This window comes from Lonchura striata, chromosome 24 (genome assembly GCF_046129695.1).
Source record: "Lonchura striata isolate bLonStr1 chromosome 24, bLonStr1.mat, whole genome shotgun sequence".
In the NCBI taxonomy this organism is placed as follows: domain Eukaryota; kingdom Metazoa; phylum Chordata; class Aves; order Passeriformes; family Estrildidae; genus Lonchura; species Lonchura striata.
Window position 1 is genome coordinate 5500710 of NC_134626.1, and position 27970 is coordinate 5528679.

Below are 27970 nucleotides of genomic sequence, written 5' to 3' on the forward strand. Positions count from 1 at the left end.
CTCCCAAGCGCTTCCTGAGTCTCCAGGCCGGCGTTCAGCAGCCGTACCACCAGGCTGCCCTCGTACCGCCACGGCAGTGGGGCACGGAGCAATAAACTTTGTGCCAAACCTACATCACCTTTTTTGAGTGAGGTTTTTTTTTTTCGGTCATGGCTTAGCAAATGGTCAGAAGATACAGAAATCCCCTCCAGAGCGCTCCTCTCCCTCTGCTCTGAGGGCTCTGTCCTGACCCTGGCCAGAACATCCCACCCGTTCTGGAAAGCCTTTTGCTGGAGGGTCGCAGCAGCAGGGAGGATGGTGATTGCATCCTTCCAGGACTGTGCCAGTGACCCTCCACGCTGTACTGGAGTGGCACTACCAGGCACCGTGGCAGTGAGCCAGCTCGCCTTTCCCGATGGCTTCACTGCTGCTACCAGGGAATGCTCCCCGGAGGTGGGCACGGGGCTAGGGGTTAATTCCAGCTAGTGTCCTACACACGCCCCTGTGCCACGGGCTGGTATCAGTGCCAGGCTTGGCAGATGGGCACAGCGGGACTTCCTAGGACAGAGGGGCTCCGTGGCTTTAAAAATACACCTGGTAGAGGCTGCCGCTGCAGGAGAAGGGCCGGGAGGGCTTCAGCACCTGGGACAGACGCCAGTGGCCCCGCCGGGTGCCCTCCCTGCCCGGGGCTGCCCTCCCTGCCCGGGGCTGCCCTCCCTGCCCGGGGCTCCCTGCAGCCTGCGCTGAGCCTGGAGGCTCCAGCGAGAGAAGGAGCAGCCACAACACACGGATAGTGTATCACAATCACCGGGAGAAACAATCCGTGTTTAGGATGAAAATTAATTTACCCCCTTGGAAAAAGGGGGTAAAAAAAACTGTAGGATGGCCACTACTCCAGACATTTTTACGTTTCTGGTTTGATTTTCATCTGATGGCCTCATCGATTAACTTCCTTCTCAATCTATCATGCAGGGAAAGAGAGGCTGGGTGGGGTGTGGCATAGTTTTGTCAAAGGTTTTGTCACTGGGAGATGAATCCAAATCCAGCCTCTTTCTCTGAACAGGAGGCTCTGTACAAACAGCTCACACTCTCCAGAATGGCAGAAGGAGAACGGACACGCTGGAAGGATGTGCAGCAGGTCAGGGCAGAACTTCAGGCAGGTCTATCCATCAGCAGATGGAACCCACATGAAACCAACCCCCAGGGTTATGGTCCTTAGCCTCACAGGGCTGAAAAACAAGGACACAGAATCATCTTGCTGGGGAAAGGGCAATGTCACCTCAGCTGAGCTCTGTCCATCCTCCTCATCACAGGATCCACACACAGGCTGCCAGTACCATCTCTCTGATCTGAACCAGCAGAGCTGCTCTAATGGGGCCTCCTGTCACCACACCTCCCATCCCATACCCTGGGGAGCAGGGGAAATGTGCTGGATTTCCAACCTTAAAACCAGTCACAACCAGCTTTTTAAAAGAACCTGCTGCCCTGTTAAGGCAGACATTTTACTAGGGAAATACCCAGCTGAGCATAGGCAATGCCTGGGTCTTGACTCTTTATGGCTGGGCTATAAAGCCTAAAGTTCATATTAATTTACCAGGGTGGTGATAAGACTGAGATAAACAAGTGACTTTTATAGCTTAACAATGATGAGCTGAGTTCTGACATTTCACACTCCATTTGCTTTGGCAGAACTGCAAGATGGATAATCGAGGGCAGAATTTGGCTGTGAAAATACAACTGCTACTGTGACAGGCAGCCACTTTATCCCATCTCTACACTTCACTACAATGTACATGGAACAGAGCACAAAATCTTTCTGTCTTAGGAAAGTATTGTCAAGGCTCAAGTCATGCTTCTGCATCTTATTTATCTGCCATGGAACACAGAAGATGAAAAGGAATGAATGAGTAGAGAAAAGACTATCATGAGGTCTGACTTAATGACTAAAATCCAAACAATTACATTGTTTCACAAGGACAGGTCACTCGAAGCAGAATGTTAGAATGTTTCACATCTGAGATTAATATTGTGTCCCTCAATTTCTTGCTGCTGGGTTTGTGCCCTGGGGGCTGCTGTACAAAAAACAAAACAAAACAAAACAAAACAAAAAAACAGACACAAAGGAAATCTCAGAACAAGCTACAAAATGTTTTTGCACAGAGAGCACTAGAGAATACTTTGTGTGGGAGGCTGTGAAAGGAAAGAAACAAGAAATATAACAATAACTATTTCTAATTATCTTAAATTGGATACTCAAAATTAATTAATAATTCTGGTTTAACTTCTCCCACTTTTGCAGTTTACAAAGCAAAGTAACACCTTGGCACAAACAAACATACACAAACCAAGAGCAGCAGGAAGAGAATACTTGTAACTAACAAATTATACAGACACTGCAGTATAGAGTGTTAATTATAAAAAACAAGATATCAGGATCTTAATTCTTTTTTAAAAGCACAAAATAAGGAAGTGTTGGAGCAGACAATAAAACAAAAAATAGTACTGCCTTTATGTTCCAAAAAAAATAAAGCATTGAGGAAAAATAGAGAGCTCTTATAATAAAGGGCTTCATCAGAACATACACAGAGTTGGGCTGACTTCAGGCTATATTAGGAAGAAATAGCATTTGAGCATGACTTCACAACCTTGAGAATGTCCTTTCTAGTATAATTTTGGTAGCTGATCATGTGAACAGTATGTGCACATGTTTGTACATAAACACCCATGTTAAGACATTTAGGACATGGGAAATACTTTACCATTTTATTATTAATTTGAAAGTGTACTCAGAAGATTCTTTCAAGATCTATGTTCATATGAAAAGCCAACAAATTATTACTAGACTGACATTCAACTTACCCCTACATTTGTTTTTGTTTCAATTTAAAATAACAAGAAACATTAGGAAAATGAAAAAAAAAAAAAAAGCCATTGCTTCGTGATTTAGAACTCTCTTGCATTCCTGTAAAAAGATTGATTTTTAGTTATACTATATGTACAAAGACAAAAAACGGAAGAGAAATCAGAAGTATTTCTGTACTTTCATAATTTCTCATCTAGAATAGGAAGTTTCTAGCTAATTTTAAGACATTCAGCACTTAAAGAAATATTTTTAGTTTTTAATATATTTCAGATTTTATTTTAACTCCTCACAAAACACACATATATACAAATCCATCCATTCTTTCTTTGGGATAGATTCTGAATAATACCAGCTATCTATTTAAGTTCTCATTGAACAAGTTTCTTTCTTGTATGATGGTAAAATAAGATTATTGCTGAAACTGGCTGCCTGTTCTTTAAATTTTCTTTATGCAGGGTCAAGCCTTACCATCAATGCTTACAGAAATCCCATTTTCAGTCCCAGAAATTGAATTTTTATAAACACTAGTGTTTTTCAGCGGTGCCGGAGCCGGCTGTCACGGAGGCTGGAGGCTCTCCCCACAGGCACAGCACTGAGGTGCAGATCGAGGTGCTGCTCTTGTTGGTAACACACAAATACAAAATCTCAGTGGTGATATCACCTCAGTAGCAATGGGAAAAGTGGCCCAAATCTGGGATTTTCGGCACACTCTCTGGTATGCGGTAGCTGCACATATTCCATATATAGAAGGGAAGTGTGCACAATAGTTTAGGTGTCCTGAAAGATGATTTATCTTCATTCTTGACTCTTCACCAAATACTCATCTGAAAGCTCGTTGTTTCCCCTGTAAAAGGCCATTTCCTTGTGGAAATCTTCAAATTGAGCAAAGTTGAGAGCAGTTCTGGGATTGTTTCCCATCTCTGTAAATCTGACCATAGGGGTCTCTTGAAAGAGAATTGCTAAGAATTTCCAACTGGACTATGTAATCAGAGCGCCTGGTATCAAGAGGAGGGGGAGTGACATGAAATCACTGACTTGTGACATACATTCCTCAGCAACAGCAGCTGCTGCCTAATGACAGCTAATAAAGGGAATCTTCCCTTGACAGAGCTGCATGCCTCCAGTGGGACTGGAATGTGCCCAAGATAAACCCACTGATAACCTAGGAAGCAGGGATCACCCAAAGAGTATAAAAGATGAGCTTCAGAAGAGACACAACAGGACAAGGAAGAAAGAGACTTGAAGGGACATCTCAGAAGAAACAGCTTGAACTTCCCTATTCCCAACAAAGTCAGCGCCATGGACACTAAAGGCTCATTTTTCTATGGCTTCCTTTTGCTGCTGCTCATCCAGCTCCAGCCCAGCAGAGCCAACCCCATCTACAGCCTCAGCCCTGCCAAAGAACTGGCCAGCATGGAGGTGAGGAATCTCATTTTTCAAGGTTAAACTTTTGGGGTGCTTAGCAGAGTGTGAGGTGGTGCTTTGCCTTCCTTTTGCATGGTTGCATGGCAATAATGCATCAGCCATCACATGCTGGGGCACAAAGCCTCAGCTTTTCAAAGGGGTTCAGAGAAGCTCTGCAGGGCAATATCCTCCCATGCTGGGTTCACCCGAGCTCCTGGGCAGTTGTGGGAACCAAATTGTGATGTTGTAGGATGTCTGCTTTGGTGTTTTGATTCTTTTTCTTTTAAAGATAAATCTTCTTGGGAACTAAGTTCCAGGGGAGGAAAAAATCATCAGAGTAGCTCCATAGGAACAAATAGAAAACTCTGAGGTGGGGTCCTGATATATGTATACCCCTGCTCCATATGGCTCTAGCTTTGTGAATTTGAGAGATCTGGTTGTGTATGGATGAAAGATGAGGAGGTAAAGTGGAGCACCCAAAGACAAACTTTTATAAATATTACTAGAGGAATAACACAATCATTTAGTGTGGCTCATCTAGAAAAGCTTTCGGAGCTATAAAATTACCGCTAAGCATTTTAAAAAATAATAGAGAAAATCCATTGTTACAGCACAGTACAAGCTTGAGACTCTGATGGGATCTGAAACTCAAACCTTTCCTTGGGCTGGTTGGTACCAGTAACCAGCTTCTCAAAGCTGTTCTCAGGCCTAAGAACAAACTCCCTGAGCTTATAAGGACAATTGAAGCTAAAGCTGCCTCTGGGCTGTTTCCAGCAGCTAGGAAGAGTGGCTTCCAAATGCACTCACTATCAGGCAAGCCACAAGGCTCATTCCTCTATATTCATATTCTAGAGTTGGGCAATTAAATTCCTCTAATTGGATGAGGTGCCCTTGAGGAGGTTATCTGACCCCAGTTACACAAAGCTTTACAAATTACCAAGAATGGTACCCAGGAAGCAATCATACAGCAGGCATGAATTTACCATACACGTATTTTCAGTTACTTTTAGGAGTAGCAATCCTGTAATCCCAGGGGCAGAAAATACTGAAAACACCTAGAGCTTCTCCAAGTGATGTGATTGAAATAGCCAGGGGTGACAAAGCAGCAACTTCAGAGAATGTGGGAGTGGGCTATGTGGCTAGAGGTTCTCTCAGACTGTACCACCAGTGGGCTGAGTGGACCCGGTGAAACTCATATCTTGCATTTTCTTCTCTGCCAAGATGTCTTCTAAATTTACCAGTAAGATACACATGATGGCAAGAAGCTTCATTTAGTTCACAAGGTGAAGCTATGTCGTCCCATAGATGGAATTACTGTGAATAGGGATATAATGCAGAGGACAGAACTCAACGACCACCAGGAAGGCTGGGATCCAACCTGTCAGTCTCCCTAGGGTGGGCTATGGGACCATCGATGAAAACGGAACAGAATGACTGGAAGAGTTAGCAAATGACCACAAAACAAGGAATTTCATTATTTAATCCTTCTCTTATAGGCTCTGCTGGAAAGACTGGAGGATAAGTTTGCAATGATGGAAGCCCTGGAGTCCAATCCTGACCTGCAAGAACCCAAAACCCAGGAGGAGATCCCGTCGGAACTCGCCGATGACAGTGACAACCAGAAGGCTGAACCCAGGCTTGCACCCAACACCCCTCTGTCCTACAGGGACCCCTTCCTCAAGAGACTGAGGGGGCTGCAGATGCCCAGGATGATGAGAGATTCTGGCTGTTTTGGCAGGAGGATTGATCGGATCGGCTCCCTGAGTGGGATGGGCTGCAACGGTGAGTCCTGTCTAAGCCATTTCACCGCATAGCACAGACCGTGTCCGTGCCAAGGGACAGGGAAGGAGCAGCTTCTTATTTAAGTTTTTAAGAAGACACAGTTTCAGAATGGAATTAATTTGAGCCTAGTATTTAAGCTAGTATTGGTTTTTCAATTGTGACACGTACCAGAGATTTTGTGACACAAAACCAGATTTTAGTAACATTTATTTCATGTTTGGTTTGCAGGTTCCCGGAGAAATTAGGATCAACCTCCCTAGAACCTGCTCTGAAGAATGCTTTACAGTACCCCCTTCCTCCCAAGATGAAAGCCAGATGCTTTCTAAGCTCCTCAACAGAAAGTTATTACTATTTTTATTTATTTATTTATTTATTTATTTGATGTTTTTTTAAAGAACATTTCTTACGCTAGCACTGACAGACCATCTTTAAATAAAACTAACACATTAGACATCTGTGCTGGACCTCTCTCCTGTCTGTTGCATTAAGTTTTCTTGTATTTGCCTAAAGTCAAAATCTTAAATTTTATTGATATTCTGGCACTCACAAACCTGGATCATACTTACATGAGATAGAGAAAACGTAGTAAAAATGAAAATGAGTTTTTGACTAGAGGCTTTTCCTCTGCAGTAAGAAATGCTAACAGGTTATCAGGAAAAAAAAAAAAAAACAACTTGCTTAATATTGAAAGATCATCATGAGTCCTCCTGTAGACAGGGTTTCAGTGATAAGAGAGTCCTTTTGCTGGTTTAAATTATTCAGTCATGGGAACTTCTACAAATGCCTCATGTAAACAAAAGTTACATGAAAAGAAATAAATAAAATTATAACACTCCACAAGTTTCAAGATAACCAGAGGGAGGAAAGGGAATTCATTGTATATGCTTTCTAGCAGTGACCAAATAAAGGTTACGAGCATCAACAGAAAGATACATCATTAACTGTGTCTTGTCTCACTCTGCATGTGGCTGAGATGCTGATTCCCAGAATTTCCTGAAGGATCCTCAAAGATTTGAGTATTATCATATTCCTCATGACAGGGTAGGTGTAGGATCACTCTACTACACAGCAGCTTGTATGGAGCATTTATCACTTTCTGGGAATGGTCCCTTGCAAAGTTGTTCTAACATGGTTGATGGAAACACTAGAAATCTCATTAAGGCTTATTTAAATTTAGTTGCTAGATTTCACACCTAGGAGCTGAACTTGACCCAAAACATATTCTAGCACCCCACTAAAGAAGGTAATATTGCCAAAAACACATTCAGTCAGTCAGTATCCCAAGGAACAAAGAGCTTGGTCCCCATGTGAGCCCCAGGAATGGCATCAAGCCCAGCTCAACACAACTGTCCTGTGGTTGACTGCATGTACTGCTAGGAACTGTGTTATTCTGAGCACCTCATGAGTCTCATTCCCAGAATTTCAGTGCATTCCTATGTACCTGAGTATCCTGAGAAGCTTGTTCAGGGTTTAGAAGGCAGCACCAGGACAGACTGAGCTGGAACAGTCCACTTCTGACTTTGCTTATGCAAATGCACATGGTGACAGAAACTGTACCTGGTGAACACAAGGAACTGGAAGGCAGGTGTTCCAGAGCTGCTGACAACAGCTCTCAGGGACCACAGCTCCAGGGAAAGGGTAAATTCAAGCACACACCCCTCCGTGCACAAGGCCAGTCACAGCTAAGGCTGCTGCAACACTTGAACAGGGCTCATGTCACACATCCCATTTCTGACAAGCCACCCTCCCAGTCACTCCCTGCAGTGCTGACATGGCCTCCAAGAGGGATCTGTGTGCTCCTCTCCACACTGGGCCTTGTGATTCTTTCCTAGGGAAGTGTAATCTGAGGGAGTAATTTTGCTACACTCCAACAGGAAACCACAGTGTGATACAAATCCTCTCCTTCCAACAGCACCAGCAACACATAAAATATTTTGTGGAATAGTGTCCACACAGGTTTCCCTGACAGAATAAACTCCCAGGTTAAGATTCCCAGCAGTATCCATGGGACATCTCTGCAGTGAAAGATACAGTGACTTTGCATTTACTCAATTTCACAGATCATGGGGTGTGAAGTCACCTTTTGGGGAGTCCTTATGGGGACAATGGGGCTTTGCCTTCTGAAAAGACCCACTGCAGCACAATGGGAACATGCAGGTGAATCCCTTCACACCAGCAATGGGCAACAGCCTGACTTCCCCTGTGCTGCTGAAAGTAAAAACAACTCATGTATTCTAACAATAGCTCTTGCTGGAGCTGAATTTTACCCAGTCAAGCACAACTTGCACAGACACTGTAAATTGTCCCTCCCTGTCAGCCCCTCAAGGCACAAAACACCGATTAGTTCAGTGGAATGTGCTAAAAATGGCAAGAAGAGGCAATGCTTCCTGACCTAAAGCCAGGTGGGTCCAGTATTAGCAGCAAGCCAGTTCCTGGTGGAACAAGTCTGTATTAGCTTGCAGACAATAGGTTAATAGACCCTGCAGTCTGGGAGAACCTAATTAAGGGTAAGCAATCGAGGAAAAAAGCATCTCTGACTGGATTTTTACTGCTACTCCCATACACACACTGAGCTGTAAAGCACCCTCAGGGAAATCTTGCTGCCAGGTCACAATAGTGCTGCACTCAGGAGTAAGCACTGGGAAAAGCTGAATGGGAGAAACTCGACACTGACCAGCTCTACAGGCAAAGAACATCACCCCCAAGGATGGAAAAAAGCTGCCACTGTTGCTGTGAGTGCTGGATCAGAGAGAACAGGGAACAATCCTGCAAACAGCCATCATGTAATTGAAGAAATATCCCAGTGGGACCAGAGAAGGACCAGGCTAACACCCTCCACACAGCTGTAATGACATTTGCAACCTCTTGCCCTGCCAGACTTAATTCTAACTTCTGAACAGTATTTGGCAGTACCCATTATTGGCTGTGCAGAATTCAGCAGCTTGCTTTCCTTTGGACTCTGAACACAGTAATTCCATTAGTGTGCTCCACACACTCTGTAAGGCATGAGCCTTGTTTGGAATGGGGGTCTGCTTGGCATGGGGTATATTTGCAAATTAGATTTGATGGTTTCTCTGTCCCTCAGACACTGCACTATCCCTATCCAGCTTCCCATTAAACAAAATGCTTCCACTGAAATCCAAGTTAGCAGGCAAGAATGTCAAGAGGAGCTGTCAGCACTGCTTGGTTTCTCTAAGAAATCACATGTGAAGTACAGGGCACACCTCCTCCACTGCTGCAGGGAGACATGGAGCTGTGCCAGTTCACATCCCAGTCTGGCCACAACCAGCTTGCTTGATTTACTTCTCCTGAATCTTGGCCCCCAAAGGCCTTTGCTGATTGACATCTGCTTGATAAGTGTGTCCCACACTTCTATGTGGGAAGGAAGGAAGGAAGATTTTTAAGACTTTCCCCCTCTACTACCATCTCCTGACTGCTCTCTCAGAAAACCAGCACAATCCTGTACATAAAAAGCAGAGTGGGGAGAAGGTAAAGTTCATGACAACAGAAGGTGGAGGAAAGGCAACTAGAGTCAGGCCTGCTATGCTGGGAATTGGGAGACAAGAAAAGAATAAAACTGGTGTGTTAATTCAGTCATCCCAGAGAGATATTCTCTAGTATAGGCATCAGAGCTGCTGGGGGAGTCAACAAAGGTCTCCAGGTTGTCATGTCTTAGCTGTTAGTCATGAGTTTTCAACACAATATTGTTTTCTACTGAAACTGGTATTTTTGTGTTCCAGTCTCTGCTTTGAAATGTTTAAAGTGTGTTAAACCATACATAGCCCATACAGCAATCAAAAACAGCCTGGAGAGATTCCTACTCACTTTTAAACTGTGATCTCAGCATCCAAACCTCACTGACTGACTCCCCTCCCTTCCCAGACATCAGTGGAGCTCACTGATGTCTCATCCCAGTTCCCAATAAGCCTTTTCAGACACTGCCTTTGAACAGTGGATGCAGAGGAGACTGAGTGTATCCCACTGCTGTTGAAAAGCCCTTCAGCACCCTGGACAAGAAGAGCAGCTTCACTCTCTTCTCACACCCCTGCAACAGCCAAAGCTCCAGGCAGCCATCCTCTGCTCCTTCCAGCACCTGCTGCATGATCCACAACTGGGAATGCACACGCCTGTATGGCACTGAAGAAACAGCTTGTAGCCTGCTAGCAAAGCAAAAATTTAAAAAATATTAATAATCTCACTGAACACCACTAGGTTTTTTTCTGCTAGAGCCCCAGTGCATCATTACAGGGACAATGACACATGGTTGGATTCAACGAGTCTCTAAACCTCTCCCACTCCCTCCTATGTTGCTGCATTTATAACCAAAGGCAGCACAGAGCTAAAGCAGCTCCCCCAGTCCTTTCTCCTGATGACTCCTACCCCTGCTAGAGCATCCTTCCTATTCCTTGCTTAGTTAAGACTGCTGTGGCCCTTCTTTAGCTCCTCAAATCAGATTTTCTGCCTTTCCCTCCTAAGAGATGGGAGGTTTTACTCATCTCAAGCTTTCCCTGGCATTACATACCCAGTAAGGGAGGGCCAGAGGGCAGCAGCCAGACAAGCTGCTGGCTAATTGGGTGTTAGAGTGCCTCAGAGAGCTACTGTGTGCATCCTGTACAACACAGCCCCCAATGCACAGAAACATGGAAAGGCAGTGAGCTTTTGGGTCAGTCAAAGACTGTAATTACATTTTTGGCTTGTAAGTATGAGATGAAAGCTCAAAAACTGTCACTAATTCTTTTCGGTAAGGCAGACAGCAGGACAAAGCAGGAAAGATAGCCACAAACTAAATAAACATTCAAGATGAAATTAAGACCCTTCATACCCTGGAGAAGCCAACTGTAAAACAAGAGGTGACACACTATAGTTTAAACCTCTTTCATTAACTTACTGGGAGGAAGGTGAGTTCTCAGGTGAGAAAAGCAGCACAATGTGCACAATTTAGTTCCTTATCAAACATGGCAATTCCCTCCTTTGAAACAGCTGTTGTGAGAATGTGGAACTACAGTGTCACAACCTAATGGATCACAGCCATTCCTCTCTGCCTAGTCTAGGAGCACCTTCTGCACAAACTGTTAGATCCAGATAGCTCATAAATAGCAACTACTCAACTACCTCAAACCATGCTCTTGGATGTTGCCATGTTCTGCTAGTTTTATTATCATAAAGGGCAAAAATAAAACAATGCTAGAAACATCAAAAGGCCTTGAAAGTGCTGAAGGAGACACACATTTTACTCTCAGACATGTTACAGCTACATGAATACTTCCCAAATGCCATAGTTCAAATAAAAATATATTCATACAAATATAAAAAAAATACAATTTATATACACACACCATGGTATTAGCTTACATCATTTCATAACAAAAAAACAGTGCAAAAAAAAACCCAACAAAACAAATGAAAAGGTAAGTTGCTACCATTGGAATGGTTCACAGTAATTAATAATTCAAAACTGCATAATTAACACTGCACAGGAAGCCACAAGGCAAGGAGGAAGGCCCCAGACTAACCCCCTAACCTTGCCATCAGTTCTGGGTTATTTTTCATCAACCCAGCTCCGGGTTATTTTTCCCTTAGTGTTGCTCTGTTAAAATGTTCCTGGCATCTATGTTAGAATAAGTTTCTTAGTAAATCACTTAGCAACTAGAGTCAGGGTAGAAGCAGTGTGTTGTAAGAAAGGAATTAAGTAACTGAAGTGTGAGAAGACTGATTCAACACAAACCCCTGGCATCAGTCCTCATCAGAAGGGAAATGCTGCATCTCCAAATGTCAGGTGAACTTGTAATTCCTTTTCTGCAGGCTACAGAACAGTAACTGCACACTGAGATTTACCATTAAAGCAGCTGTCAGGATCACCCACCAACCTCATTGAAAATTTCTTCACTGAAAGAATGACATAGAGTGTTTTTCAGCTGAAACATTTGAATAAGATGCCCAGGCAGGGCAGACAGTGCTGCCAACAGCTGGAAGGCAAAGTGCCTTCTCATGGGGAAGCATCTGGTGCCCAGAAAAACCTTGACAAGATTCTCCAGCCTGACTTGTCTGGATTGCCCAGGTCTAGTCTCAGTAGCAATGACAAAGACATCCTGCAGCAAAATACCCTGCTGTTTGTGTACAGATATAAGATGGGACCAGCTCAAGGCAAACAACCCAAGGAGCCTTATTCATGTGCAGGAAGAGAAGGAACATTCCCTTCCACACACATGCAACATGAGCAAGAGGAGAAACATTATTGACATTATTGACAGCTGTTCTAACAGTACAGGATTGCCAATTCCACCTAAGTAATCTGAAATCCCACAAAACCAGGATTCCTGGTGATTCATAACTACCCAGGAGCACAAATCCTTTGAATGAAAAGTAGCCTAACATAAGCATATTTCAAACCTACAGTCTAGCCTCAGGGAGTGCAGATGGGTGCTGGAAGCTTCCTGGGACAGCTCAGTGTAAGACCAGAGCTCAGGGAACACAGGCATTTCAGGCAACACCTGTAGAGACTATCCAGACAGAACATCCTTACTCCACTTACAGGGAAAGAACTCACAAATCAAGAGTAGAAACTGATGCCAACTCCTACACTCTAAGGAAATACAGAAAATCAACAAAGTCTGCCTTCTGTCCCAGTTCCCACCTATCCAGCTCCTTATGGCAGACAACAGGTTAACTGAAGGGCTCAGAGGCTGTGTAGAAGCTTTTCTGGAATACATTCCCCATGTAACTTGTCCCGGTATCTTGGCTGAGAGAATGCTCTGTGCTTTATCAAGCCAATCAGCTCTGCAGTCCCTGAGGCACAGCACTGGCTTCCCACTGAGGGTTATCTGCACAGAGAACTCAGGAGGGCAGGTGCCTGCTGGAACAATACAGGTGCTGGCCAGGATGGTACCTGCTAAAGCACTGAACTGGCTGCAACTGGCTCCTAAGTGATTTTACCCTTACAGATTGTTGCAGTTGCAAACATTATCCCAAGCATTTTTAGAGCACAGACAGCCCTGCTTATAACCTGCTGGAGATCCTGCCTTAGTCACCAGCACCAAGTATCCCTCCTTACAGCAGCCTGAAACTACAGCAACTTATCTCATGACACAGACAGAATTCAACCAAGCCCAGAGACCATCAGTACTATTTGCTTCCAGAAAGCAACACTTCTCCATGCTCTCAGGATGTGGAGTTCCCTGGTCTCTGATTCCAGTTGGAAAGGTGCCCCACGCTCTCACTGTTTGAGCAGTGCAGGGACAAAGTGCCTACAAATGCCAAGAAATGCAGGAATGTCAAAGTGGAGTGCCACCAAGCATCTTAGAAGAGTCTCTTACAGGGAGATAATAGCAACAGCTAACAGGGAAGAGAGCTCCTTTCTCTGAGATGCTTCCAAATGTATTAAATATTTATAAACCCATCAGTAACTGAAATGTAACCATTTTGAACTCCAAATCTGCTGAGCTGCTCTCAAAAGTCATCTTCTGTCAAAAACATTACAGCAGAAACATTTCCCCATTAAAGAAGGAGAGAAATTAAGCACAAATGAAGCCAGAGTGAAAAAATATGGGCAAAGGGGAACACTTGCAAAGACAGGTATATTTCCAAAATGCTGGATTTTTTAATACTGTTTTTGCAAGAAACCATCCTCGAGAGCAGCTATTTGGTATCTGCAAACTTCAGTATCTCCTCTTAGCGGTGACAGTAACTCCCTCCTCACACAAATAAGGCAACAGTTGCAGGAACAAGGGAGGAAGAAGAAAAGGGAGTCACACAGGAGAAAGGGAAAGATACTGCTGTTCTTTGCCCAGGACACAGTGGAGGGAAATGGTTCTTTTTTCCAACTCTTCACAAAACCACAAAATAAAATGGCAGAATACGCAGTGCCAGGACAACATCTGATGGAAAGAGATAACCGGGGGACAGTGGAAGAAAACACCTGGATCAAGAGTTGTCAAACCAAGTGCCTGAGGCCAATCAACAGCGCTGGGCTCAGGCAGCTCCTCTAATTCTCTGGCTAGCAAAATGTTTTCCAGTTCCCCAGGCTTGATATGCACGTGAGAAGCCAAACGGGAGGTCTCGGGCGTTCCGAGCAGAACGCGAGCGTGTGTGCCAGGAGGGAGGGAGCCACTGACAGGGGCAGGGCCATCAAATGGTCTGGTAGTGTTGTCTCAGTCTTGCCTGCAGGAATTCATGGGTCAGGTTGTGCCGAGTGATTATCCCAACAACCTTAAACAGGAAGAAAAAGAAGAAGAAAAGATACCAAGTCTGTATCAGAGATGTGCCACTGAAAGACATCCATAATAAAGTGGTCATTCTTTCAACACCCCGAAAAGAGGAAACCTGAGAGCAGCTCTTGACCAATGCTGAGTTAGAGAGGATTCAAGTAGAAATTCACAGAAACAGCGTTCCTTCCTCTACCAACACTTACTCTTCAGGCAAGAATGCTGATTTAACTACACCCAAACAAACAGCTTAACCACTGCTGTGGTGTCTGGCACCAGTAGGACCCTCTACCTAGGAAGGGAAATCTCTTCCATGTCAGACAGCATGAGGATATAAAATCCTTTGGGAAGTAAAAATTGCAGTTGAAAATAACAAAGCTGTCTTTTAGGGCTTCATTCAAGACATTCCTGGTATTCCATATGGCATGACTTCAGATAGCTCATTCAGATACATTGAGGGAAGCTCTAAAGACCAAAACAGGGAAATGGTGAAGACTAGCTAAGAGGTGACTGCACACTGTCAGGTGACAAAAGGGACTCCCAGCCTGCTGTGGATAAAGTCAAACCACACATTTCTGCTGGTGATACACCTCTCTGATTTTACACATGGAAAGAGTTTAGAACTAGGCTGTTCTCCAGTACCACAAGAGCATCTTGTACTAAGATGGAACAAGCCAACATCTCTTGTTTCAACTCACAGGCCCTGCAGAGTAACTATGGGGAACTCTGAGGCAGAAAAAGCAGTGCTGCCTCACACAGAGCAGGTCAGGCTTAGGGGAAACAGTTTATCATAATGGTTATAGGAGGTTGCTGACATCTACTGACTGTTCCTAAGCATTGTAAATGGCACAGAGAATAGGACAGTGAGTCAAGCATAGACCATTTAAACACTCCTTTGCTTTGCTGCTCCTGTGAGTAGAAATAGAATACAACTCCCTTCCTACAGAAAAACCTCTTGCCCCAACATAAAGGAAATGTTGCTCTTGGCCTTGAATAAATCTGTGAAATGAAAGGCAAATTAGTGGCCTCTGATGAGCTCAAGGCCTCTCAAAAGATAGAAAAGTAGGACAGCTTCTATAGGCTGCACACCTGAGACAGGAGAGATGCACGTCCTGTTCTTCGCAGGTAAAAGGAAAACAGACTAGGACATGAAAGATGACAACAAAATCAGAGTAATCAAGCCTTCAGGGCCCTAAAAAAATCCTATTCTGATATCTTTAAAGCATTTCTGTTTGATGTTAAAAGAGATCTTAATTGTTCCAAAGATGGAAAATGTGGCACAACCACTGTGGCTTCCTTGCTCAGCTAAGCCAAGACAAGGACTCACCTCTCCAACTGCATTCACAACCGGTAAATGCCTGAGTCCCATTGTCCTGAACAGGTTGAAGACTTGTGACACATGAGTATTTGGGGAGACAGTAAAGGGTGATGGGTTCATGTATGGGGTGACATCCTAAGAAAGAAAAACAATCGTTATTTACAAGAAGCATTTTCAGTATCTCTGGGAATCACTAACACGCAACTCCTACAAGTCCTCCATGGTAGTGATGCCCAGAGTATTTGACTGTGGTCATCCTCTATTTCTGCACAAATATGACATTATTTTCGTTTGGTTTGTTGAGAAGTTAAAACTGGACAGGCAACACCTTATTCTAGAAGTAAAGCACCAAGGGACTCTGTTACCTCATAGCAGGGGATTTCCACATGCAGAGAAGGCTGAGTGCTTGAGGAGCACAGAATGTTGGTCACTGTGCTAAAGGGTGTATTAAAACATACCCTCAATGTTTTTTAAAGGCTTTGGACAGTTGTAAATATGTATCAGGAGGCACTGCAGTGCATAACTTACCACTATCATACGAGGGTTCAGCAATGTGAGGTCCAGATCATGGATATCTGGATAGTGGGGATAATCCTCTAACATCTCTGCATAGGACAGACGAGGCTGACTTGCACTCTGTAATTCAAATAAACCCTACTGAACCCATGTGTCACCATTCCAGACAACACAGGGGCTGCAAGCAGCACAGCAAACCATGCCTCCTAATCACTCCCCTGAATCTCCTTCTCCTCCCACACCCACACACTTTCTGCAGAAGTGCTGTTACCCAAACCTACGCAGGCCTTTAGCTGAGAGAGAATGACCTGCTCCCCAACCTCTGACAAATCTACACTCGACACCGGAGGGCAGCAGGAAACCAGCCTTGTGGGATCTGGGCCTCAGATACTCTCACTGATCTCAGTGACACAGCTGACATTTTTCTGCTAGGACCTCAAGACACAGCAGTAAAACAAAAAGTATATACTGCTGGATGCTCTATTTGCATTTAATATCTGCCCTCTATTCTCGACTTCTGCATATCTTTATGTCATATATTCATATCATATATTCTCTGCAGCTTTATGCAACAAACAGGTCTGTTGGATTACTTTTTAAACAGTGGCTGTCCTTTTCCTAGGGATATTTTCTCTTTACTCTAAGAGCTGCAAGGGAGAATTCACATTACCTGTCTGCAACTTTAAAAACACACATGCATTCCTTAAAGTGTAAAAATAGATATATCCTTTTTGGCAGCTCATGAATATTGTTCCCAACCTCCTGAGGAGGCAGGGATGTCTCTGCTGCAGTTCCTGAACAGGAAGACTCACCGACTGGCTCTCAGAGTAGCAAACCCCCCGGTCAAGAAGGGTGACCAGCTGTGAGCGCAAGATCAAGCCGTGGAAGGTCAAGGGTCTGAAGCGCTCCTCCATGGTCCACTCCTCACTGGGAGACTGGTCGGGGTACAGGTTGGGGTAAGGAGTGTACCTGTGAAGGATTCAACACCATCTGTTACAAGCTTCATATACCTCAATGCCCAAAAGCGCAGCTATTTCATCTCTTTGCAACCTCCCCATTAACATTTCAGGGACTCTTGCTAGGGACAAGCAAGACTTCACCCAAAAAAAAAAAAAAAAAAGAGAGAGAGGTCAAGAGCCATTATGTGGTCAGAGCAGCAGAACAGGACAGTCTCCTAACTCAATTTCAAATCACTTGCTTTTAAAGCACTTTTCAGTGCCAAATTACTCAGATTCTAATAAAAGCTGAAGTATCTGGCAAAATACTAGGGTCAGGATGCCATTCATGACAGTCACGATCACTGATGTAGCAAATGATTCACTAGACTGGGCTTCTACTTGGAAGTAACAGCAACACAAGCCTGGTGACTCAGCCCAATTACCAGAAAGGTGGGATCAGTACCATGGCAGCAGGTCATTAGCTGGGATAAGTGAGCTTTCCAGAGCTCTCACATTTTTGCAGACAAGAGGACATTGATTTCTACAGAAATCTTCCCAGGTACTTCATCCTCTCAAGGAAATATGCCTGTATAAGTGTTTGAAGGAAATATAAGAAGTTGGACATAACCCACTTGCTTGGGACTTGGTCACAGGTGTGAGACACAGCATTGGCTCCTCAGACCTGACAAATCACTTCTAAATAATGGATATCAGCACTGTTCCCGCTGACATATGGATAACACAGACTGTATGAAACATTCTTTACAACTCATCTCAACATATGGAAAAACCCTTTCTGGACATTTGTGCCTACCAGGACCTCACCTTCTCTCCAGCATCTGTTGCAACAGATCCTCTTTTTCAGGAGGCTCCTCTGTTGCTATGTGCTCGTCACACATGTTACGCAACTCGCTCGAAGGGTAGGACTTCATGGACTGGCTACGCTTGCGCTGCTCTCCAGCTCGGGTGAGGATGCTGGATTTCTGGATACAACAAACAATTTTCAGATACCCACTAAGCAAGTCAACAGTTATCCAAGAGTGACTGTGAACTACTAATCATAGCTTTCTCCAACCACATAACATGTTCATTAGCCACTGCTGCTGCAGGACTTGCAAAAATAGCCAATAGGACTGTGCAATTCAATAACAAATCCAAACGTTTCCATGTCTATGCTAAACAGATTACTTTTTCCTCTTAACTTTTGCCTCTAGGAATGCAGCCCAGTCTTTTGTCTCTACCATCACTCAGAGAATAGAATGAAATGGAGCTCTTAAAAATTTTTTATTGCAGTAGGTGCTTATCTCTGACCCAAATTCTACCCAAAAGCTAAAATAACTAAAGCAAGGCCATTTTGAATGCAAAACAAAGCTCTCTACTCTTCAAACTATCAAACAAGCAACCCTTTACCTTGAATTTGATGTTGTTACTTATCAGTTGATTTCCCTTCATGAACTCCCTCTCGTTGCCCCGATTCTCTGTCACCACAGGGAAGGCATGATGAACAGTGGTGCGCAGGATGCTAACAAGGGACTGGATCCGGGTGTGTGGGTACACGTATGTCAAGTTGGGTTCCATGATGTCACTGGCTTGTAGTCTGAAGAAACAGAAATCCAAGATTGCTGCATGCATCACTCAGTGATGAACAAATTTTTTTTTTGTAACATAACATTGTATCAGTGATGCACTTGAGGAAAGGCAGAATGTTCTAACTTAAAATAAAGTTTCTAAACACTACTGGGAAGAGACAACAGGTGGGAAGATGACATTCCACAAGAAGCAAAGTCCAATGGAATGTTTTCACAAAGTTCTTGCTGAACTTCCCAAATCCAACCCACAGATTTCCATCCATCCACACCCTCAGAAAGGGCTTCAGCATCTCTTTCCTGCTGCACAACTCCTTTCACAGCAGCCCTCTCAGCTGCTCCTCAGAGCAACCAGGTTAGTTGAAGATGAAGCATCATCCCCCTGCATTAACACATTCCTGAGCAAGAATCCCCACCACAAACTCTAACCCACAGCCTGGCCAAGAGGAGCAGCCTTACTTATCCATTTCCACCCCGGTTTCCCACTCCAGAAGAGGCACTCCTCGCAAGTTCACATGGATGTCATAGATGCCTTTGTTGAAAAAGTCTCCTGTCCACTTGGCTACCTGCATAGCAAACACGAGGTCCACTGAGTTGTTGTTCCAAGTGCAAGACTCCTTAGCTTATGATAGCCCTGAAAGTAACAAAGATTTGTGGCCAGCATATGTTCAAGCAGTCTGCAAAAAGCCAGAGCTAAGGTCCTGCACTCACCATGAGGGTGATCATTATGGGGAGCCCGTAGGTGATCTCATTGGTGGACTCAATGAGGATGACAGTCAGGCTGATGGTCATGCGGACCACTCCTCCCAGGAATGCTGCTGCCCCGATCAGTGCAAAGGTTCCTGAGTAGATGTGATCCAGACCAATGTAACTAGAGCAAAGCACAGAGCCCTCAGATTAGGAAAACCTGCCTGAGAGCTCATGGTGCACCTGCAGCATGTCCCTCACACGCACACTTGATGCACCTTTTGAGGAGGTTGGCGACCAGGCGTCCGAAGGCAGCCCCACAAAGCAGTGATGGTACAAACAGCCCACTGGGCACAGAGATCCCATATGTCCAGCAGGAGAGTAAGAAATAGAGAAGGAAGAACAGGGATAGGGTGACTGGGCTGAAAGTACCTGCAACACAAGAAGAATCATGACTAAAGGGGTATATGTCTGTCCAAGATAGAGTTTTGCACCATCCACCCCTCAGCTCACAGCAGGCTCATCTCACAACAGCTCCTTACTCTCCCAGTCCAAACACACATGCAGACAATGAGTAAGTGAAAAGAGAGGAAAAACAGTTGTACTAGCAGTCCTCCAGAGCCATGAAGGCCTGAAGATTCTGCTAGCCTTGTGGCGCTGTTCCAGCTAAGAGGAAGCACTGAAGCTTAAGCGAGGGACCAGGCAGTCTCCTAACTACTTACCATCCTGGTGGAAGAGCTGCAGGATAGCTGACTCCTGAGGGTTGAAGAAGAGTGTGGCCATGTCATTGTACGTTTCATTTGGGCAAAAAAAAGTTTTGATGCTTGAATTTACATCCTCTGATATATCCTAATGCAGGACACAAAAGACACAAAGTTAAAATTCACTGTCTCCTACATTAGCCTTTCGGGAGAATGGGAATAACACTTCTGTTACTGTTAGCCATTGTCATCACCTATGCTTTGGGACAGCCATGTTTTGGGAAGCTCAGGCCAAACATCATAGCAGAGATGGGGCCTACAACATTAATGGGCTTCTTGACTCAGACCCGAGTTCCTTTGTGCAAAAGCACAATGTAGGTTTTATCATTAAAACCTAAGCTCCTGCAACCCTCCATGGGCTCTCACTGCAGTCTGTTATGTACTGCATGCTGTCAAAAGCTCATTACATTCCTGTGCTTCTCTGCAGGGTGAACAATATGACAGGGAATACAATATTCACATAAGAATCCCTCACCTGCAGGCTCAGGGTGCCATTGCCACTGCTGGAAGATATCTGCCGGCATTCCCCCAGAACCATGGAGGCTACAAAGACCACGACGGTGGTGGTCAATGACACAAGCAAGCTCTCCAAGACTCTGAAAGAAACAACAGAAACCATACACTGAAGCCACACTCAGCACTGTAACCTAGTCCCAGCTCTGCAGATGACTTTGACAAGGCTGCAAGAAGCAGTAGTAACCATAGCTTAGCATCAGAACAAGGGACACTGCAAATCAAGTTGAATTTTGCCTTAGGTTCCCTTGGTTCCCAGGGGTTCCTTTTTAACTGCTTGCCCCAAAAAGAAGCTATTTCTGCCCAGAGAACACACAGCAGTCACACATGAAAAGCCCCAGGGTTCAGTAATGAGGCTGCTCACGTGGAAACGATGTTCTGTACATCCTTACAGGGTAAAAGGGTAGATAGGACTGGGCAGGGCAATGCACAGTCTCTCAATCTCTTTTCTAACTGCTGAAATACACTTATTTATCTCTTTAAATCTGGGCTTTGTGTTTAGGAGCTGTCTAGAGCAAACAGCTGCTTTCTGAATAACACAGAAGTTCCCTCTCTAAACAGCACAGATATTGTGGATTTAATTAACCAACAAGATTTTAAAAAGTGAGATCAACTATTCCTTCCACATCAGTTTGGACAAGGACACATAAAAATTCTGCATGGAGACAAAGCTCTGGTTTGTTCAGCCTTTATGAGAAAGAGCTCCCTCCACTTCCCTTAGATGAAGGATTGCAATTCTTTCTCAAAGTAATCAAAAAATTACAGAGACTGTAAAATTTGGTTTCTGGTATTCACTGTTAAATTCTATGGAGGATTGATTTAGTGATTTTTAAAACAATCAGTCTGAGATTTCCTCCAATCCTACTCAAAGGATCTTCTAGAGGAACACTTTTGCTTTGGGAGCAGAGATCCCTGTACAAACTCAGGAGAGCACATATACCTGACCAGCTTTGGCTTGGGATGCACATTGCGCATGCGGTACTTGGCGAGCCTCTTGTTCAGGCAGTTAAAGGTGGCTCCAAGAAGGCCTCCTACAATCCCCATCAGAATGAAGAAGCCCAGGTCCACAGCTGTCCAGAGGTGGCATTTCTTATCAGACTCAGAGCACTGTGCAGAAAAGTGTACAAAAAAGCATGACAGCAGTTGCTGCAATTTCCTACCAACACTTTTGTCTCCACACCTAGAGATTTTGAGTAGCTAAGATCAAAGGGCAAAAATTCTGTCTGAGGGTATCAATGTATTGCAGCTAAGTATAAAGTGCCTTCCACTGAAATACAAGCATGTGCCAAAAGAAACCTCCAAACTAGCAGACAGAAGCACAGGACTAACAAGAGACTGGAGAGTGGGGAAATAACAGTAAATCTTACCTTAAACTCCCCAAAGTTCAGCAGCCCAGGGAGCTGGAAAGACCCCCAGCTTCCAAACTGAATCCCAGAGCGGAAAAAATTCAAGGTGAAAGTGGCAGCCATAGAGCAGAAAAGCTGTGAAACAAAAGAAAAAAATAAGAAAAAAAAAAAAGGAAGTAAAGGTTTCCACAATTAAGATTGGCATAGTCACCTCTTCCTTGAGACCTGTGCCTGGGAAAAGGAACTGACTGTGGAAGTGATCAGACTGCAGAGAGCCCAGGCACAAAAGCCCTCTCTCCCAGGTACACTAAATCTGCTGCCTAGAGCTATCCCACAGTTCCAGATAATACCAGGTTCATCTCTGCCCTTGATCTGTAGTAGTTCTGGAACACTGACAGAGCAGGCAACCTCCCTCCTGCCACGACAGCTCAGGAAGAGACAGGATAATTGAAATGCCCTCATGGATAAGCCCTACCAAGAGGAGCCCTCTTCTCAAGGAAGAGACACACAGACAGAGTCAGAATCATCACTCACCACTTTCCATGTAAGTCCCTGGTTCCAGAAGGAGGAACCTTCTTCCAAACTAAAAAGAGTGCCTCCAATTGGGGCTCCAAAGGCAGCTGCAACTCCTGCAGCTGCTCCAGCAGATACAAAATCCCTTTTATCCCTACAAATAAAGAGAAAAACAACCTCAGTTTAGCAAATTAGAGCTCTGGAGATGCTTAGGTTCTGCAAAAGTAAGAGATCATCCCCATTTATGGAATATCCCAGGGATTCAAGAATGAGAGCTGGGAGCAAAGCTGGCCATGGCAGACACCACCATTTGTTCATTGAGCTGCAGCATTGTGCTCTTTCTGAAGAGCACAAACACAGAGCAGAATTCTGTTACTGCACAACTGCCCAGTATGTGAGGAACCATCCCAGACCATGGACTCCAGCATCACTTGAAAGAATTAAAGAGATGAAAGGGCAAGAATTTGTTCATATTCAGGAGAACTAGCCTTCTCTGTAGTATATCCTAACCATAAGGGGTGAGTTTTCAGCCATCCACATTAAAGGTTTGAAATGGGTAGAGATCTGCTGAGCAGCACAAGAGAACTTCTCTAAACAGGAAGACCAGAGCAGCTTGGAAGAGTGACACCCTGATGTTGTCTTGTTGCAGAATAAACTGCAGGAGTCTAGAAAGAAACTGATAAAACAACTGACTGGTTCACCCCAGCCTGCCACCCTTCTCCCAAGGAAGTCTGCTCACTCATCCTCCTCCCCCCTCCTCCACAACCTGGGTACAGTACCTGTCACTGCAGAAATAGGGAAAGTTAAATTGGATCTTCCTCAAAGAGATGCTCTGGAACTACAAACAAAGTAAAGATTTAGAAACACAGGAGATGGGAACTTACTCTTACAAAACAGCGACGTGACCAGGACAATGACTCAGGCCAGCACTAACCTGTGGCAAGCCTGCACCCACAACAGCACCACTGTGAATCATTGGACCCTCCTTCCCGACAAAAAGACCTGGAAAAGCAGGGCTTATTAAGGGAATGCACTTTCCCCATCGTCACCCTCCCTTGCTGACAAAGCCAGAATAAATTAGTTTAACACTCCCATGCCATGGCACATCTCTCTGAGCTGAGCCTGCAGCTCCTCACACGGAGGTGCTGACCTCCTGCTCCCTCAACAACCCCAAATGTTTGCAAAGACTTGAACAGATTCTGCACTCCAAATGAGTGGAATAATTGAAAAACAACTGTTACAAGGACTCTGAACTCTCCAGGTTATTCTGCCCTCAGCCTGCTCCTGACAATGTGTCCTGGAACATTTCCAGGTCTCTCTCTTGGATTCTGCCACAAAGAGTCACATGTGACTAGCCCACTCAGAAAATCACCTGTTTCCCTGTTAGTCCTGATGCTTCTGTTTATTCTCTACTCTGCAAATGCACTCAGGGCTCATGACTCTGCTCCAAATCACCAAAATTATTTTACTGGAAAGGCAGGGCCTTCTGTGCCTTATATAAGCAGAGAAAACATTTTTCCCCTTCAGTGACTCCTTCACCCAACACGATCAACACATCAGAGCCTTCCTTACCTCCTGCCACACTGAAGAGCACTCCTGTAGCTTTGCACACCACTGTCCGCAGACGCACAACCCCTGGAACCTTCACTCCATTGAGGTAGCACTTGATTTCAGGAATTCCTGACCCAGCTGCTACAGGCTGCAGAAAAGAAACAACTTTTCATCACAGAGCAAGGGACCAAGAGACCCTGTGTAGCTACATCAAATAGCACTGTGAAGGTAGTTTGATGCTTTGGGGCAGAAAGTATTTCTAACAAGAGTATTTCATATCAAGGACCTGTGTGAGAGGAAAAGAAGGTTGTGTAAGGAGTAGCAATGGACTGAACTCTTACTTGGATCAGGACCAGAAGACTGGCAAGAAAAACAAAGGTCAGGTTGAACCCCAGCAGCTCCAACAAGGACAGTGCCAGGCAGCCTTTCTCAGTGCATTCCTCCACCGCTGCAGGATGGTCAAGGAAAACAACATTCCCCACAACAACACACATCACTTGGTAATATCTGGGCCTCCCACTGGCATCAAGTTGAAAACTCGCTTAATTATGAACTACATGCCCACTGGCAAAATTATGAAAGTCAGCTGTTCTGGGCAAAACATGGGAACAGAAAGGAAAAGGTCACTTGAGTCTAGCAAAGGCCCAAGGTAAAAGATACAGCTTTGTACCACCTGAAACTTCAGCTGGGTAAAGAGCCGCACGAAGAAATCTACAAAGAGGCCCACCTGGGAAAAAGGAGACAGAACTGCCATCAGAAATTTCTACATACAAATAATGAAGACCACCCTCTAGATAGTTGTACCAGGAATATGTACACAGGGGAGAACAGAAAATGGAGAAAACAAAAGCATCATTCAGAGTAAAGCAGCTTTGAAAACTGAGATTTCTTCCCTCTCTCTCACTGGGACAGATCCATCCTAGCATTATTCCTGAAGAGATGCACTTCTGCCTCTGATTAGTACCCACTGAAGTACTAGTTTGGCAGCATTTTTAACACCCTCAACATACTTAAGGGTACAGAAGAAAACTGGTATTTAATTGAGGCATACAGTCAGCTGAGCTCATTTTCACAGTTCAGCCATAAACTGTCATCCTTTTTTACTATGTTGTTTGCTTTGGACAAGTTTTCCTGTATGCAAAATTAAAGGATCTGCCAGACTACAAAGAAAACCCAGCAAGTTCTGACAGAAACAAAAAGGCTTCCTGAGAAACAGTCTATAATAACATGCTATAATTCCCAAAAGACAACTCCATCTACTAAGCGCTCATCACCATGAAAGAGAATGGTTCCTCTTAACTTTACTCCTTAGCCATTGACTTCTAAATTACTCCTGCTTAGTCTCCTGAATTTTCCTCATTGCATAAACAGCATAATCCTTACCAGTCCTGTACAGACTCCAATTGCAAAAACCAGTACCCACTTCACTGCTTCATATCTCTGGGCTTTCTGTTTGGAAAGAGGATGAAAAAAAATTAGTAAAATAAAAGCAACACAGAAACAGAGATTTTCTGGAAGGTGGGTTTAGGCTTCACAGCTCAACAGCCAGAGGGATAAATCAACAGATGATTGTGACAACAGCAAATTGAAAACAGGAAACTGAAAGACTCAACATCTTGCTCACTTTAAACCTGAGGCTCACAAGAGATGCTGGGAGCTATTATCTCCACTTTTTTTTTTTTTTTTGTAATAGAGAGACCAGGAGAACACAGAGAATTTCAGTCATAAAGAAAAACAAAACAAAACAAAAAAAAGCATTAAATTTCCTGCAGTGCATATTTAGAACCACAGAATGATCTGGGTTGGAAGGGACTTTAAAGCTCATCTCCTTCCACTCCCCTGCCATGGACAGGCACACCTTCAACTTCCAGGCTGGTCAAAGCCACATATAAAAAGGTTTTAAATACTTGCAATCCACAGTTTCTCTGAACAATTTCCATGATTTTAGCTTATGAAAGAACAAGGTCCTACCTTGTTGTCCATGCTTTCCAAAATTTCCAAGTACGGGTCATTGATACAGCGATCATAATCCAAGCTCTGAAATGTGAAAAGGTCAATAATGTAGGAGAATCAGCTGCAACAGGTTGTGAAAAAAATTATGTCTAGAAGAACTTGTTAAAGACTATAGGAGTCATTGCTACCCCCACAGTAGATTCTGCAAACAACAGTAGGAGAAAATACTCCTGGAAACAACTCAATTTAAATATTTAGATCAGTCAGACCCTGAAAATCACAAAGTGAAAGAACAGAACAATTTCACTGCTCAAGCTGAGAGAGACAGTTAAACAAACAGAAGCACAACTGATTTATACACCTTTATATTAGAGAAGTCACATTGTACAGTTTTAGACTTCTTTATGTGTCTCCACTTTGACAGTGCAGGGGACAACACTGGATCTTTATACTCACCCTCTCACTACAACAGGAGCACTAGCTAGGAACTCCTGTGCAGATGAACCATATCAATTCTTCAGTTTATCACAGCAGGGAGTTAACAGCAAGTTTCCCCACTCACACTCACACAACTCCACTAGTTCTATCCACATCTTCACCTTTTCAAGCCAAGCTTGAAACACCTGCTGGGCTGGTGACACCCACACTGACAGCAACTGTTCTAAATACTTCAGGGCCACCAGACAATGATGCAAAAAGCAAAAAACCTCCTGTAAGCAGCAGAATCTGATATATGGGAAGATCTGCTGTGAGCCAGCATGACAAGGCAAGTGTGACAAAGTATCTACAGATACTTTCTACAGTCACCAGAAAATAAGGCCACCACAGCCTATACATCTCACATTGAAGAAGTGGGAATAATGCACCAGGCTCTGAAAATGAATTTTCTCAACAAGAATCTGACTTGAGACCAAACATGCAACCTACTCACAGAGCTTTATCCCAGAAATATACAAAGATGAGGAACCGTTCTCTGCAAGCACAGCAAGTTTTGGTATTTCTGCTGATGCCAATAAAACCTAATGATCCACATTGAGTGTTTACCCCATTACAAACTCAAACAGATCAAAACCTGTCTGCAGTTCTTATCATATTTATATCAGAAGTTGCTACTAATTAATTCCCCACCTCATAGTCTTTGCGTGGAAGGATCTCATCCTCCTCTTCATGAGTTTCTCCTAGGATTGTCTGCAAAACAAACGCAGGAAAGGAAAACCATGAAGGGAACAAATGCATCTACAGCTGCTCATGAACACTGGTAGCAAAGCCAAAAAGAGAGAAATCCTGTACCACTGTTGCTTATAAATTGAGAGTGTGGGTTACCAGACCACCACTTACTCTGTGGTAACACTAAAGAGTCTTACCCTACAGCTGTCCCTCACCCAGAACACACGTCACTTCTATATAGAGAGCTAAATCCTAACCCAAATCCTGTTTCCTTCATAGAAAAGGGTTACAGGGGAGCACAGGACATTTTTTAAGAGAGCACTCTGCAGTGCTATAGCCAGAGAGAGCCCCTGCCAGGACCACTCCCCCTTCCAGCTGCGAGGGGCAGCTGCTCCAGGCGCTGGGATACAACAAAGGATGCGGGCCGGGCTAGGGGCAGCGCGGGGCTCGGGCACCGCCGGTGAGGCACCAGGCCCGGCAGCAAAACGGGCGGGAACGGGCTGTGGCACCGGGACAAGAGACTGGGCCAGGAGCAGCCCCTAAGGCGGCGGCACCGGGCCCTGAGGCGCGGGGCCCGACACTACAGCACCGCTCCCCGCCCGCCCTCGGGCGCTGCCAGAGCCGGCTGGGGCCGGGCCGAGACGCGGGTGAAGGACGAGTCCGGAGAGGCGCAGGGGGCTGAGGGGGCGGGCGGGGCGGCGGCCGTACCAGCTCCTCGGGGGTGCGGCTCTCCCGCTCGCCGCAGCAGCAGCACAGCCCGGCCCCACAGCCGCACCGCGCCATCTTCGGCCGCCGGCCGCGCCCCCGCCCCGCGCGCGTCACTCCGCGCGCCGCCCCGCCCGCAGCGCGGCCCCGCCGGCCCCGCCCGCACACGGCCGCGCCCCCACACCCG

The 27970-nt window shown here is 44.8% G+C and overlaps 2 protein-coding genes across 2 annotated transcripts; one reads left to right on the top strand and one right to left on the bottom strand.

Moving 5' to 3' along the window:
* Window positions 1-4141: 4141 nt before the first annotated feature.
* On the top strand, window positions 4142-6060 carry NPPA (natriuretic peptide A). Its single transcript, XM_021547210.3, has 2 exons — window positions 4142-4261; window positions 5743-6060. Exons 1-2 carry the CDS (start codon window positions 4142-4144, stop codon window positions 6058-6060), a joined length of 438 nt encoding a protein of 145 aa, XP_021402885.2.
* A 5178-nt stretch (window positions 6061-11238) lies between these two features.
* Window positions 11239-27888, bottom strand: CLCN6 (chloride voltage-gated channel 6). Its single transcript, XM_021547222.3, has 23 exons — window positions 27787-27888; window positions 27040-27099; window positions 25930-25995; window positions 25342-25407; window positions 24619-24685; window positions 24300-24406; window positions 23980-24106; window positions 23342-23409; window positions 23187-23245; window positions 22429-22561; window positions 21916-22029; window positions 21489-21655; window positions 20511-20631; window positions 19997-20123; window positions 19553-19706; window positions 19299-19458; window positions 19047-19153; window positions 18412-18598; window positions 17827-17984; window positions 16876-17032; window positions 16076-16183; window positions 15557-15682; window positions 11239-14233 (listed from the first exon to the last, which is right to left on the bottom strand). Exons 1-23 carry the CDS (start codon window positions 27859-27861, stop codon window positions 14153-14155), a joined length of 2595 nt encoding a protein of 864 aa, XP_021402897.1. The 5' UTR covers window positions 27862-27888; the 3' UTR covers window positions 11239-14152.
* Window positions 27889-27970: the final 82 nt, after the last annotated feature.